The sequence below is a fragment of the Piliocolobus tephrosceles genome, chromosome 10 (genome assembly GCF_002776525.5).
Source record: "Piliocolobus tephrosceles isolate RC106 chromosome 10, ASM277652v3, whole genome shotgun sequence".
NCBI classification, from domain to species: Eukaryota; Metazoa; Chordata; class Mammalia; order Primates; family Cercopithecidae; genus Piliocolobus; species Piliocolobus tephrosceles.
The window spans coordinates 54153399-54168339 of record NC_045443.1 but is presented as its reverse complement, the minus strand read 5'-3'; the positions used below and the strand labels follow the sequence as shown (position 1 = coordinate 54168339).

At 45.8% G+C, this 14941-nt stretch overlaps 1 protein-coding gene across 2 annotated transcripts in view; it reads left to right on the top strand.

Moving 5' to 3' along the window:
- Positions 1 to 4762: 4762 nt before the first annotated feature.
- NEMP1 (nuclear envelope integral membrane protein 1) overlaps positions 4763 to 14941 on the top strand; it is a 24321-nt gene continuing 14142 nt past the window's right edge. The window contains exons 1-3 of one of the 2 annotated variants that reach the window (XM_023210734.1): positions 4763 to 4881; positions 12041 to 12165; positions 14077 to 14296. In XM_023210734.1, coding sequence (XP_023066502.1) covers positions 12064 to 12165; positions 14077 to 14296 — 322 coding nt within the window. In that variant the 5' untranslated portion in view covers positions 4763 to 4881; positions 12041 to 12063. Of the gene's footprint in view, positions 5045 to 12040; positions 12166 to 14076; positions 14297 to 14941 lie in introns of both variants that reach the window. The other variant, XM_023210732.1, reaches the window with a different exon arrangement.

Below are 14941 nucleotides of genomic sequence, written 5' to 3'. Positions count from 1 at the left end.
CATCCAGATTTCCCACCCCATTTACTCATCAGTGTTGGCCTGAGTTCTTTTGGCTATTTGCATAAATCCAATCCACCTGCAGATAATGAATATTCATTGCATTGTGTGTTATAGACTCTGAAGGAGATTCTTGTTGTTTTGAGCAGTGTCCTTATTAAAACAAGGCTAAAAGCTTCTTGAATGACTATTTTGAAGTGACAGCACTCATTTGGATGATAGGTTGTAATGTTTTTATGGACAGCCAGTCTCATTACTATACACTTCATTTGTACATTTCAATAGTCAGTGGTCAGTGATCTTCTGAAATTAGTTTCCCTGGATTTGCCTTTAGTGAAAACTAAAGAGCAAGCTCCAAATGGTGAGGATGGGGCCTGGTAAAAAAAAAATGAAGCATGTGCTTATATATGTGTATATATACCTACACATAAAAAATACACATACATATCTATACATATATATTTTTAGTAGGCTTTATTTTATTTATTTTGAGACAAGGTCTCACTCTGTCACCCTTGGCCTCCCAAAGTGCTGGGATTACATGCTGCACAGTGGTGCAATCACAGCTCATTGCAGTCTTGACTTCCCAGGCTCAGGCGATTCTCCCACGTCAGCCTCCCAAGTAGCTGGGACCACAGGTGCATGCCACCACACCCAGCTATTTTTTTTTCTTTTTTCTTTGTATTGTTTGTAGAGACAGGGTTTTATTTCACTATGTTGCCCAGGCTGGTCTCAAACTCCTAGGCTCAAGTGATCCACCTGCCTCAGCCTCCCAAGACGTTGGGATTACAGGCGTTGAGCCACGGCGCCTGGCCAATTTATTCATTTTTTTAGCAACAGGGTCTTACTCTGTCACCCAGGGTGGACTGCAGAGGCATGGTCATGGCTCACTGCAGGCTCAACCTCCCAGACTTAAGTGATCCTCCCATCTCAGCCTCCTGAGCAGCTGGGACTATAGGCATGTGCCAACACACTTGGCTAATTGTTGTATTTTTGTAAAGACAGAGTCCTACTATGTTGCTCAGGCTGGTCTTGAACTCCTGGGCTCAAGCCATCCTCAGCCCCGGTCTCCTAAAGTGCTGGGATCACAGGTGTGAACCACTGAGCCTAGCCAACTTAGAAACATTACGTGTACAGAAAAATTGAAAAGATAATATGGTGAATTCCTATATACCCTACATTCAATTTCCCCAATTATTATCTGACATTAGTATGGTACATTTGCCACCATTAATGAAACAGTGTTGAAAATTATTATTAACTAAAGTCTACAGTTTATTCAGATTTCCTTTTTTATTTTTATTTTTGTTGTTGTTGTTGTTGTTTTAGACTGAGTCTTACTCTGTCACCAGGCTGGAGTGGAGTGGCACTGATCTTGGCTCACTGCTGCAACCTCCGCCTCCCAGGTTCAAGTGATTCTCCTGCCTCAGCCTCCCGAGTAGCTGGGATAACAGGTGCCCACCCCTATGCCCAGCTAATTTTTTGTATTTTTAGTAGAGACAGGGTTTCACCATGGTGACCAGGCTGGTCTTGAACTCCTGATCTCGTGATTCGCCCGCCTTGGCCTCCCAAAGTGCTGGGATTACAGGCGCTCAGCCTCCTTTGTTTTGTTTTGTTTTGTTTTGTTTTGAAACGGAGTCTTGCTCTGTCACCCAGGCTGGAGTGCAGTGGCGTGATCTCAGCTCACTGCAAGCTCTGCCTCCCAGGTTCTCACTATTCTCCTGCCTCAGCCTCCCGAGTAGCTGGGACTACAGGCGCCTGCCACCATGCCCGGCTAATTTTTTTGTATTTTTAGTAGAGACAGGGTTTCACTATGTTAGCCAGGATGGTCTCAATCTCCTGACCTCATGATCTGCCCGCCTCAGCCTCCTGAGTAGCTGGGACTACAGGCGCCCGCCACCACGCCCTGCTAATTTTTTTGTATTTTTAGTAGAGACGGGGTTTCACTGTGTTAGCCAGGATGGTCTTGATCTCCTGACCTCATGATCTGCCTGCCTCAGCCTCCCAAAGTGCTGGGATTATAGGCATGAGCCACCGTGACTGGCTTCGTTTTTCTAAACTAATGTGTTTTTCTGTTCCAGGATCCCATCCAGACAACTACATTATGTTTAGTTCTCAAAAACGTAATGGGCTGGGCATGGTGGTGGCTCATGCCTGTAATCCCAGCACTTTGGGAGGCCGAGGTGGGCGAATCACCTGAGGTCGGGAGTTCAAGACCAGCTTGACCAACATGGAGACACCCTGTCTCTACAAAAAGTACAAAATGAGCTGGGCGGGGTGGCACACGCCTGTAATCCCAGCTACTTGGGAGGCTGAGGCAGGAGAATCGCTTGAACCTGGGAGGGGGAGGTTGCGGTGAGCCAAGATTGCACCATTGCACTCCAGCCTGGGCAACAAGAGTGAAACTCTGTCTCAAAAAATCCATAATGATGTTTTGATGACTTTGACGGCTTTGAGGAGTACCGGTCAGGTATTCTGTAGGATGCCTCTATTGGAATTTGTCTAATGTTTTTCTCATTTTTAGAGTGGTGTTATGGGTTTTGGGAAGGAAAACCACAGAGTTAAAAATGCCATTTTCATCTCATGTTATCAAGGGTACATAGTATCAGTGTGATTGATGCTGACTTCCCTAGGTCAGCTGAGGGAGTGTGTGTGTGAAATACAGGATGACCATATCAGCACTGTTGGCCTAGACTTTTCCTTCTGAGAATTAAATTTCTTCTCTTGCCCATAGCTCAGCCCCATTTTGGCTTTTTTTTTTTTTTTTTTTTTTTTTTTTTTTTTTTTTTTGAGACAGAGGCTCGCTCTGTTGCCCAGGCTGCAGTGAAGTGGCGTGATCTCGGCTCACTGCAACCTCTGCCTCCTGGGCTCAAGTAATTCTCCTGTCTCAGACTCGTAAGTAGCTGGGATTACAGGAACCTGCCACTATGCTGGGCTAATATTTGTATTTTTAGTAGGGATAGGGTTTTGCTGTGTTGGCCAGGCTGTTCTCGAACTCCTGGCCTCAAGTAATCCTCCTACCTCAACCTCCCAAAAGTGCTGGGATGAGCCACCATGCCCAGCCCATTTTGACTTTTTTTTTTTTTTTTTTTTTTGAGACAGAGTCTTGCTCTGTCACGTAGGCTGGAGTGCAATGGGGTGATCTTGGCTCACTGCAGTCTCCGCCTCCTAAGTTCAAGGGATTCTCCTGCCTCAGCCTCCTGAGTAGCTGGGGTAACAGGTGCCTACCACCACGCCTGGCTAATTTTTGTATTTGTAGTAGAGACAGGGTTTTGCCATGTTGGCCAGGCTGGTCTTGAACTCCTGACCTAAGGTGATTCGCCTGTGTTGGCCTCCCAAAGTGTTAGGTTACAGAGCTGAGCCACCGTGCCTGGCCCATTTTGACTTTAAAAAAAATTCCTTGTTTTAGACCAGGTGCAGTGGCTTACGCCTGTAATTTCAGTAATTTGGGAGGCCAAGGTGGGAGAATCACTTGAGGCCAGGAGTTTGAGGTCAGCCTGGGCAACATAGCTAGACACAGTCTCTACAAAAAATAATTTAAAAAGTTAAGCCAGACATAGTGGCTCATGCCTGTAGTCCCAGCTACTTGGGAGACTGAAGTGAAAGGATCGCTTGATCCTGGGAGTTTGAGGCTGCAGTGAGCTGTGGTTACGCCACTGCACTCCAGGCAGGTTACAGAAGGAGACCTTGTCTCAACAACAACAACAACAACAATGAAACAAACAAATAGCCAGGCATGGTGGTGCATCCCTGTAGCCCAACCTATCTAGGAAGCTGAGGTAGGAAGATGGTTTAAGTCCAGGAATTCAAGGTTACACTGAGCTGTGATGGTGCTGTTGCACTCCAGCTTGGGTGTCAGAGAGAGACCCTGTCTCTAAAAACATTAAAAAAAAAAAAAAATTGTTTTGAAAGCTTGAACCTTCCCCAGAAGATACCCCCTTCCTTGAATTCTTCAATTCATTTGGCTCTATCATCTGTAGTTTTCCTACCCACCACCATCAGATCCTCTTAAAAAAGGTTTCAATTTCTACTAACAGTTTTGGAACACCTGGCTCTCTGCTGGGCCCTGTGTTAAATCATTGAATGGGAAGCAGCTAATCCATATAAAGAACTCGGGCTTTGGGGTCAGTAGGATTTAGCTTGGGACCACAGACCAGAGGAACTATGAAATCTTGGGCAGGTTCCTGTGGCTCTCTTGGCTTTGGCTTCTTAAATGGAGAGAATTATATTTGTCTCACAAGATCATAAGAGGAATAAATAAATATTTCTTAATCCTAACATTAATTTTACTTCCAAAAATAAAAATCCTATGAATACATTTTTAAAAGCTAATATTTATGCTTATAAAATATTGACAACACACACTTTTTTGTGACTTCTATTTTAAATCCTTTAGGACTTTGGAGAACCACACTTTTGTCAGTGGACTTTAAAAAATGGCCTATCAGGACCCTACTCATAAAGCGATCTCAATTGTAGGCGTCTCATAACAGAAAGGTCGTGACAAAAAGTAACCGAAAGAAAACCGAAGGAACTTCAAACAGCTTCGATGGAAATACCGAGTTTGGTCAAGAAGGCCTCTCCCATTCCGATTTTCTATTGGTTAAGCTTACCATCAATCACACCAGTTGTAAATAAACTGAAGACGGAAGCGTGTTGTTAGCGGGGTGGGATCTTCCTGTCGCCACTGCTAGGGTGAGAACCCATTTTCTAATAGGCTGACAGCTGCTTTTCCCGCCCTCTCTCTTCAGTTGCTAAGGGGCGGGACTCGTACGGCCCTTGGAGAGCCGGGTGCTCGAAGCTCTGCCCATCCGATTGGTTGATAGGGGCGGGTTTCGTAGAGGATAGGCTGCTGGTGCTGCCCGTTCAGAGTTAGTTGCAGGGGTAAGGCACGTGAGGAGGAGGCGGCTTGAGGCAACCATGGCGGGAGGAATGAAAGTGGCGGTCTCGCCGGCAGTTGGTCCCGGGCTCTGGGGCTGGGGTGTCGGGGGCGGTGGGACAGTGCGGCTACTCTTGATCCTCTCCGGCTGCTTGGTCTACGGCACAGGTACCGCCCGGGCAGCAGCTGCCAAGGGGGCGGGTGCCGAGGGGGTTTTTTTTGGAAAAGGGATTGTCCGGAGGGCGCGGGCCGTTACTCCGCACACGGGCGGTGGCTCTACCGAGGGGCGCCGGCGTAATGTGGTGGAAGAAACTTGGCGGGCTAGTGGGCGTCGGGGCTGAGGGTCTGGGCCCTGGAGCGGGCTGGGGCAGCTTCCCGGAGTGGGGAGGAGCCTGAAGCCTTTTGGCGGAGACAGGAAGGGAGGCCTAGACTCATTGAGAAGCAATCCTGGGGGCTGTGTCGCGCCGCAGAGGCCTCCTTGAGTTTCTTGGTTAAAAGAGAAAACCAGGGGACCATTCTGGGCAGGCAGAGCTGCCGCGGGAAAAGGACCATCTCATTCATTCGTCAAATTAGCAAACACCATCTGAGCTTATGCTCTGTCAGGACGCAGGGCACGGGTGGCAGAACGAATGTGGTTGACAAATGCAGTGATATCTACTATCTTTTCTTGTAAAACTTTGACTCCTTCCCCCCACCCCTTCTCCGCCCGCAAATGGCGTCTTGCTCTATCACCCAGGCTGGAGTGCAGTGGTGCGATCTTGCTCACTGCAACCTCCGCCTCCCGGGTTCAAGCAATTCTGCTTCAGCCTCCCGAGTAGCTGGGATTACAGGCGCCTACCACTGCGCCCGGCTAATTTTTGTATTTTTAGTAGAAACGGGGTTTCACTACTCTGGCCAGGGTGGTCTTGAATTCCTGGATCTCCTGATCCATCCGCCTTGGCCTCCCAAAGTGCTGGGATTACAGGCGTGAGGCGGTGCGCCCTTCCAAGATCTTGACTCTTAACAGCCCTGTAAAATGGAACTGGAGTTATTCCGCTTTCCACTTATAAGTGAATTATAAGTTATTCCACTTTCCACTTACATTATATTCCACTTATTTGGTACCTGCTGCTGGATAATGAAGTTTGGACTGGAAAGGAAACTCTTCTGCTCCAATCCAGAAAATTTAGAATGTGTTTCTGAAAACCTCCTTCTACCCCTTAACATTAAATTCGAAACAAAAATACGTGACGTTTTCTAGAATCCACTGGAGGAAGTTGACGCTCAAGAGAATAAAGATAATAGTATCTCATAAACACACATTTCCATCTGTCTTTTTTTTTTTTTCTGAAATGGAGTTCGCTCTGTCGCCAGACTGGAGTGCAGTGGCAGGATCTAGGCTCACTGCAACCTCTGCCTCCTGGGTTCAAGCAAGTCTCCTGCCTCAGCCTTCCGAGTAGCTGGAGCTACAGGCGTGTGCCACTACACCCAGCTAATTTTTGTATTTAGTAGACATGGGGTTTCACCGTGTTGGCCAGGATGGTGTTGATCTCTTGACCTCATGATCCACTTCCCTGGGCCTCCCAAAGTGCTGGGATTACAGGCGTGAGCCACCGTGCCCGGCTTTTTTTTTGTCGTTGTTGAGACGGAGGAGTTTCTCTCTTGTTGCCCAAGCTAGAGTGCAATGGCCCGATCTCGGCTCACTGCAACCTCCACTTACCGGGTTCAAGCGATTCTCCTGCCTCAGCCTCCGAGGTAGCTGAGATTACAGGCACGCACGCCGTCACGGCCGGCTAATTTTTTGTATTTTTAGTAGAAACGGGGTTTCACCATGTTAGCCAGCCTGGTCTCTAACTCCTGACCTCAGGTGATCCACCTGCCTCTGCCTCCCAAAGTGCTGGGATTACAGTAGTGAGCCACCACATTTGGCCACGCTTTCACCTCTCCCTTTGGTTCCTGCCTATCTCATGCTGCCACTTGATGATTATCCTTACAGCTTTAAGGTGGTCTCAGCATCCTTAGAAGAGGGCCCAGGATAGCTTTTGAAGGGCCATTATGTGAATAAACTTCTCAATAAATGGGGTAGTGAGTTGTGAAGAAAAGAGAAAATATAGGCAAAAATGCTCCTACATAGTAAGCACTCAATTAGCAGTCTCTAAGTTTCTTAAATGAGGAGAGGAACAGAGACGTATTGGCTTGGAGAAGAGTAAACTCAGGGGGTTACATTTGTTCAGTACTGCCTGATAGACTGGTGGCAGCTACGAAGAGTAATCATGGAATTAGAGAAGAACTTTCTAAAAGTCAGTCGTTACCTAAAGTTAGAATGGAGTACTTCAAAATGTAGAGAGTTCCTTCTCACTGAAAATTTTTTTTGAAAAATTTGATTGTAGCTGGGCGCAGTGGCTTATGCCTGTAATCCCAGCACTCCGGAAGGCCGAGGCGGGCAAATCATCTGAGGTCGGGAGTTCGAGACCAGCATGACCAACATGGAAAAACCCCGTCTCTACTAAAAATGTAAAATTAGCTGGATGTGGTGGTGCGCACCTGTAATCCCAGCTACTCAGGAAGGCTGAGGCAGGAGAATCACTTGAAACTGGGAGGCAGGGGTTGCGGTGAGCCGAGATCACGCCATTGCACTATAGCCTGGGCAACAAGAGGGAAACTCTGACTCAAAAAAAAAAAAAATTTTGATTGTAAAAATAATGCATGTTTGTTTATTTATTTTGAGACGGAATCTCGCTTTGTCACCCAGCCTGGAGTGCAGTGGCACAATCTCCGCTCACTGCAAGCTCCGCTGCCCGGGTTCATGCCACTCTCCTGCCCCATTCTCCCAAGTAGCTGGGACTGCAGGCGCCCGCCACCACGCCCGGCCGCCTCGGCCTCCTAAAGTGCTGGGATTACAGGTGTGAGCCACTGTGCCCGACCAAAATAATGCATGTTTATTTTAGATGATTTGGCAAGGTACAGTTAAGTGTAAAGAAGTAGGCAGAAACCTCACTGTTAATCCATTCAGAAGCAATCTATTTTAAAATAGCACATTTTCTTCTGATCTTTTCCCACATATTTTTAATTTTTTATGAATTGATAATTTGTATCCAGTCAGTACTGTAGTTCTCTTCCCTGGAGGCTGCCAGTCGTTACCAGAGATAGTTTTATCGTTTGATTTTGTAGTACAATAATATTCCCATGTAATTTAAAATTATTTGTTTTTTGTTTGTTGTTTGGTTGGTTGTTTTTTGTTTTTTGAGATGGAGTTTTGCTCTTGTTGCCCAGGCTAGAGTGCAATGGTGCAGTCTCAGCTCACTTTAACCTCCGCCTCCTGGGTTTAAGCGATTTTCCTGCCTCAGCCTCCTGAGTAGCTGGGATTACAGGCGCCCGCCACCACACCCGGCTAATTTTTTTTGTATTTTTAGTAGAGATGGGGGTTTCACCATGTTGGCCAGGCTGTTCTCGAACTCCTGACCTCAGATGATCTGCCTGCCTCGGCCTCCCAAAGTGCTGGGATTACAGGTATGAGCCCCCACACCTGGCATTAAAATTCTTTTTTATTTTTTTTTTTTTTTTTTGAGACGGAGTCTTGCTCTGTCACCCAGGCTGGAGTGCAGTGGCCAGATCTCAGCTCACTGCAAGCTCCGCCTCCCGGATTGACACCATTCTCCTGCCTCAGCCTCCGGAGTAGCTGGGACTACAGGCGTCAGCCACCTCGCCCGGCTAGCATTTTGTATTTTTTTAGTAGAGACGGGGTTTCACTGTGTTAGCCAGGATGGTCTCAAACTCCTGACCTCGTGATCCGCCCGTCTCGGCCTCCCAAAGTGCTGGGATTACAGGCTTGGGCCGCCGTGCCCGGCCTAAAATTCTTTATAAATGTTGTCTTACTTGTATTACATTTCAATATATGGGCAAATCTTCATTTAATTTTTTCTTTTTTTTCCCCTGAGACATAGTCTTGCTCTGTCTTGCCCAGGCTGGAGTGCAGTGGTGCGATCTTGATTCCGGTTTCAAGCCATTCTCGCATTTCAGCTTCCCAAGTAGCTGGGACTACAGGCGTGTGCCACCACACTTGGCTAATTTTTTTTTTTTTTTTTTTTTTAGACGGAGTTTTGCCCTTGTTGTCCAGACTGGAGTGCAATGGCACAGTCTCGGCTCACTGCAACCTCAGCCTCCAGGGTTCAAGCAGGTCTCCGCCCTCTGCTTCCCGAGTAACTATGATTATAGGTGCATGCCACCATGCCCGGCTAATTTTTTGTATTTTTGGTACAGACGGGGTTTTACCAGGCTGGCCAGGCTGGTCTCAAACTCCTGACCTTGTGATCTGCCCGCTTCAGCCTCCCAAAGTGCTGGGATTACAGGCATGAGCCACCACACCCAGCCACACTCAGCTAATTTTGTATTTTTAGTAGAGATGGGGTTTCACCATGTTGGCTAGGTTGGTCTCAAACTCCTGACCTCAGGTGGTCCACCTGCCTCAGCCTCCCAAAGTACTGGGATTACAGGTGTGAGCCACCACGCCTGGCCTTCATTTATTATTTTTTAGTGACATGGTTTTGCTGTGACATCCAGGCTAGAATGCAGTGCACAATCATAGCTCACTATAACTTCCCATCTCGGTTTCCCCAAGTAGCTGGGACTACAGGCACATGTCATCTGCCTGATAAAAATCATTATTAATGTTTCTGGATTAAGCATTTGTTGGATATTGGTGGTTTGTACTGTTGATTGGATATTTGTGGTATTTCTAATTTTTCAGTGTTGTAAGTTTGTGAACATCTTTGTGTATAAATTTTTATTATTTATTAATTGTTTGAGATGGAGTCTTGCTCTGTCGCCCAGGCTGGAGTGTGGTGGCACCATCTCGGCCACCTAGATTCAAGTGATTCTCCTACCTCACCCTTCCGAGTAGCTGGGATTATAGGTGTGCACCACCATACCCAGGTAATTTTTTTGTATTTTTAGTAGAGTCGGGATTTCGCCATGTTGGCCAGGCTTGTCTCAAACTCCTGACCTCAAGTGATCTGCCTGCCTCAGCCTCCCAAAATGCTGGGATTACAGGTGTGAGCCACCATGCCTGGCCATATATTTTTTTTCTTTTTTCTTTTTGTAGAGATGGGGTTTTGTCATGTTGGCCAGGCTGGTCTCAAACTCCTGAGGTCAAGCAATCCCCTCACCTTGACTTCCCGAAGTGCTGGGACTATAGGCGTGAACCACCATGCATGGCCCCAACTTTTTATTTATTTATTTTATTTTATTTTATTTATTTTTTTGAGATGTAGTTAAGCTCTGTCACCCAGGCTGGAGTACAGAGGCACAATCTCTGCTCACTGCAGTCTTCCCCTTCCAGGTTCAAGTGATTCTCCTGCCTCCGCCTCCCGAGAAGCTGGGATTACAGGCGCCCGCCACCACGCCCGGCTGAGTTTTTTGTATTTGTAGTAGAGATGGGGTTTCACCATGTTGGCCAGGCTGGTTTCGAACTCCTGACCTCAAGTGATCCGCCTGCCTTGGCCTCCCAAAGTGCTGGGATTTCAGGTGTGAGCCACCATGCCCGGCTGGACAGTGATCACTTTTAAACCTTGAATTAGCTGATACTAAATAGAAATTGAGAGGAGAATCTTCTGTTTTGGTATATCAGAGGGACTGCATGTAATCATTGCCTGCTCTTAAAACTTGAAGTGAGACAAAACAGCTGGAAGGAAACAACCTTGAAATCTTTTAGTATCCTCCTAAAGTACTGTATATTAAAAATATTGCTGGCTGGGCTTGGTGGCTCACGCCTGTAATCCCAGCACTTTGGCAGGCTGAGGTGGGTGGATCAGTTGAGGCCAGGAGTTCTAGATCAGTCGGGCCAACATGGTGAAACTCCATCTCTACTACAAAAATACAAAAAAAATGTTAGCCAGTTGAGGTGGCTCATGCCTGTAATCCCAGCTACTCAGGAGGCTGAGGTGGGAGAATCGATAGAACCTGGGAGGCAGAGGTTGCAATGAGCCAAGATCGCACCACTGTATTCCAGCCTGGGTGACAGAGGGAGACCCTGTCTGGAAAAAAAAAAAAGTACTCGCTGGGTGTGGTGGCAGATCTGTAATCCCAGTGCTTTGGGAGGCCAGTGTGGGAGGATTGCTTTAGGCCAGGAGTTCAAGACCAGCCTGGGCAACATAGTAAGACCTTGTCTCTCTAAAAAAAAAAAAAACTAGGAGGGTATGGTGGCATGTACCTGTAGTCCTGGCTGCTTGGGAGGCTAAAGTGGGAGGATTGTTTGAGCCCAAGAGTTTGAGGCTGCAATGAGCTATGATCACATTACTGTTCTCCAGGCTGAGCAGCAGAGCCAGACCCTGTCTCAAAAAAAAGAAAAAACTTGCCAATTCTGTTCCACTCAGGAAAGGGATAGAGAAAATCAACAGATGGAGTATTTTAGCTTACTTTAACTATTCCTTTATAGGACAGGAAGTATATCTAGACCATAGTCAGACCTGGGGGTGAATCTCACATAGGCTATTTACTACTTACGTGATTTTGGAGCAAATTAATCTTTCTTAAACATCAGTTCCTCATTTATAAAATAGGGATTATGAGAATGCTTACCTCGTAGCATTGTTGGGAGCATTAAATGAGACAGCATACTGTCTTATTTATTTATTTATTTATTTGAGACAGAATTTTGCTCTTGTTGCCCAGTCTGGGGTGCAATGGCATGATCTCCGCTCACCGAAATCTCTGCCTCCCAAGTTCAAGCGATACTCCTGCCTCAGCCTCCCGAGTAGCTGGGATTAGAGGCATGTGCCACCACGCCTGGCTAAAGTTTTTGTATTTTAGTAGAGATGGGGTTTCTCCATATTGGTCAGGCTGGTCTCAAACTTCTGACCTTAGGTGATTCGCCCACCTTGGCCTCCCAAAGTGCTGGGATTATAGGCATGTACCACCGCGCCTGGCAGCATACTGTCTTAATAGGTACTTAATAGTAGTTTTTATTATTACTTGTCTGACTGAATGACTGTGTAATATTTAAATAATTAAACAACAGAAATAAGACTCTGCCTTAGTTCTTCTTTCTTCTCAGTTTTTTTCCTTATTTCTCAGTCTGGCTAATGTTTTAACCCAAAGTTTAGGAAAGTGGTTAGTTTAATCTTTTTCATGAAATGAGTTATAGTTATTAGCTTATGTTTAATTCTTGTTTCCTTTCTTTGCATAAAGCTGAAATTGATATAAATGTGGTCATGCTTCAGGAATCCCAAGTTTGTGAAAAGCGTGCCAGCCAACAATTCTGTTACACAAATGTGCTTATTCCAAAATGGCATGATATATGGACACGGATACAGGTAATAATTTGGAATCCTCTGGCAGGGGCAGCTTCTGTAAATTTCTGTCTGTCGGTGATTAATGAGTATTTTGACACTTTTCTCCCTTTCACATACTTAAAAAAAAATGTTAACAATCTTGTTAGGGTTGAGATTATCCTGAGTTGTATTTTCATCAATAAGCATTTATGCCTACTTTGTATTCCCCTCTGCTCCCTCAAGTAGATTACAGTATTCCAGGGTAAACTTCCTTTCCTCTTCCCTCCTTTTCCCAAAGAAACTGCTTCATTTTCTTGTCCTTCATTTTGCAGTAAGTGTGTGTGCACACACACACACCCTTCTTGCTTTTTTTATTTTTATTTTTTATTTTTTGAGGCAGTCTCCCTCTGTTGCCCAGGCTGGAGTGCAGTGACACCATCTTGGCTCACTGCAGTCTCCGCCTCCTGGGTTCAAGTGATGCTCCTGCCTCAGCCTCCCGAGTAGCTGGGATTACAGGCGTATGCCACCACACCTGGCCAATTTTTTGTATTTTTTGCAGAGATGGGGTTTCATCATGTTGGCCAGGCTGCTCTGAAACTCCTGACCTCAAGTGATCTGCCCGCCTCGGCCTCCCAAAGTGTTGGGATTATAGGCATGAGCCATCACACCCAGCCCTCTTTCTTTTTAAAGGCCTTATGCCTTCTTTGGGCTGGAAACTGTTATGTGCCTGTCAGGATGTAAACTCTTTTGCCCCGCTGTTCCTATTCTGATTCTACGTGAGGTATTTCATAAACCCCCAGAGCTGAAGAATGACTTTGGTCTCATTTGTTTCATAACACTGTTAAGTCACCTGGCAAACAGGAGTGTCTGGCAGTAACAGTGATTGAACAAAATGAGTCCTTTCAGAAATGTCGTAGTTGTTATAAGGATAGTTACTGATAAGGGCATTTGTTGTTCACATCAAAAACATAGGGTGGACTTGTGGATTTTGTTTTTTTTCAGATGGAGTCTTGCTCTGTCACCCAGGCTGGAGTGCAGTGGCACGACCTCGGCTCCCTGCAACCTCTGCTTCCTGAGTAGCTGGGGACCGTGCCCGACCGACTTGTGGATTTTTTAAAAAAATTATTAAAAAAAAAAGTCTGATAAGCTGGGCACGGTGGCTCATGCCTGTAATCCCAGCACTTTGGGAAGCTGAGGCGGGTGAATCACTTGAGGTCAGGAGTTTGAAACCAGCCTGGCCAATATGGTGAAACCCTGTCTCTACTAAAAATACAAAAATTAGCCAAGGGTGGTGGCACGCACCCTGTAGTCCCAGCTACTCAGGAGGCTGAGGCAGAAGAATCACTTGAACCCAGGAGGTGGAGGTTGCAGTGAGCCGAGGTCATGCCACTGTACTCCAGCCTGGGCGACAGAGCAAGACTCCGTCTCAAAAAAAAAAAAAAAAAATTATCTGATAAAAAAGTGATACTCCATCTGGGGCACATTATAACCAACATTTACTCATAATCAGTGACTTGTGACAATGGATTGAACTCAGCCTGTCATTATGGAAAATGTTTTTAGTTTTCTGAGGCAGTTTATGCCTGGCAATTTTCTTAATATTATAGACCTTTGCTTTGTGTGATCTCTAATAAATAGCTGTATTGATAACTCTTTCAGCTTGGAAGTCTTTTTTCCTCTATGTTCTACGTTCTAGGTCAGAACGACCTAATAGTAGATTCAGATCGTGTTAACAAGAAGGTATTCTAACAGCTGTCTCTGTAACATGTGCAGTGTTACTTGCCCGATTATGTTTTTAGCCTCTGTATTTCTATATTTCTGATAAGCCTTGTAGAAAACTGACACTATTACTGATTTAGTTGTTTACTCTGAGGGTTTTAAAAAAAATTGTATTTGTGATAAATTAAAACTCCTACTTCCTTTTTTCTCATCCTGATTTTATTTGTGTTACAGATCCGAGTAAATAGTTCCAAATTGGTTCGAGTCACGCAGGTGGAGAATGAGGATAAACTGAAGGAGCTAGAGCAGTTTAGTATCTGGAACTTTTTTTCCTCCTTTTTAAAGGAGAAATTGAATGACACCTATGTTAACGTGGGTCTATACAGCACGAAAACCTGCCTCAAAGTTGAAATTATAGAGAAGGACACCAAGTACAGTGTCATTGTGATCCGGAGTAAGTCTCACCTCTCTTTTTCTGATGGATTCTGTAGTGATAAGGACTGAGTTCTGAAGGGTATAATTAGTGAGACTGAGAAGTCAGCCCAAGACATCTCCAGCTGGGTTCTGATTGTAACCCTGAGTATACCACTGCTCCAAACACTTCATGGAGACTTCACCCCATATCAGACACTTTAGGCCTAGAATTGAAACTCCACTTCAGGAAATTCTGAGTACTTCCTTACCTGGAACTGTGAAGACTTTTATTCGTAATTACAATGTGCTGCTAGTGGCCCTGAGCATATATGATGCCAAATACTCTTAGAGTAAATCAGATAGATGTGTTCTGCCTTCTGGACACTTCTAGACAAAGGTAACCATCCGATGTGTACATGCCTATATTTAAAGACATGAATGGTTAATAAAAATTGAAGAAAGGGCCGGGCGCGGTGTCTCAAGCCTGTAATCCCAGCACTTTGGGAGGCCGAGATGGGCGGATCACAAGGTCAGGAGATCAAGACCATCCTGGCTAACATGGTGAAACCCCGTCTCTACTAAAAAATACAAAAAACTAGCCGGGTGAGGTGGCGGGCACCTGTAGTCCCAGCTACTCGGGAGGCTGAGGCAGGAGAATGGCGTGAACCCGGGAGGCGGAGCTTGC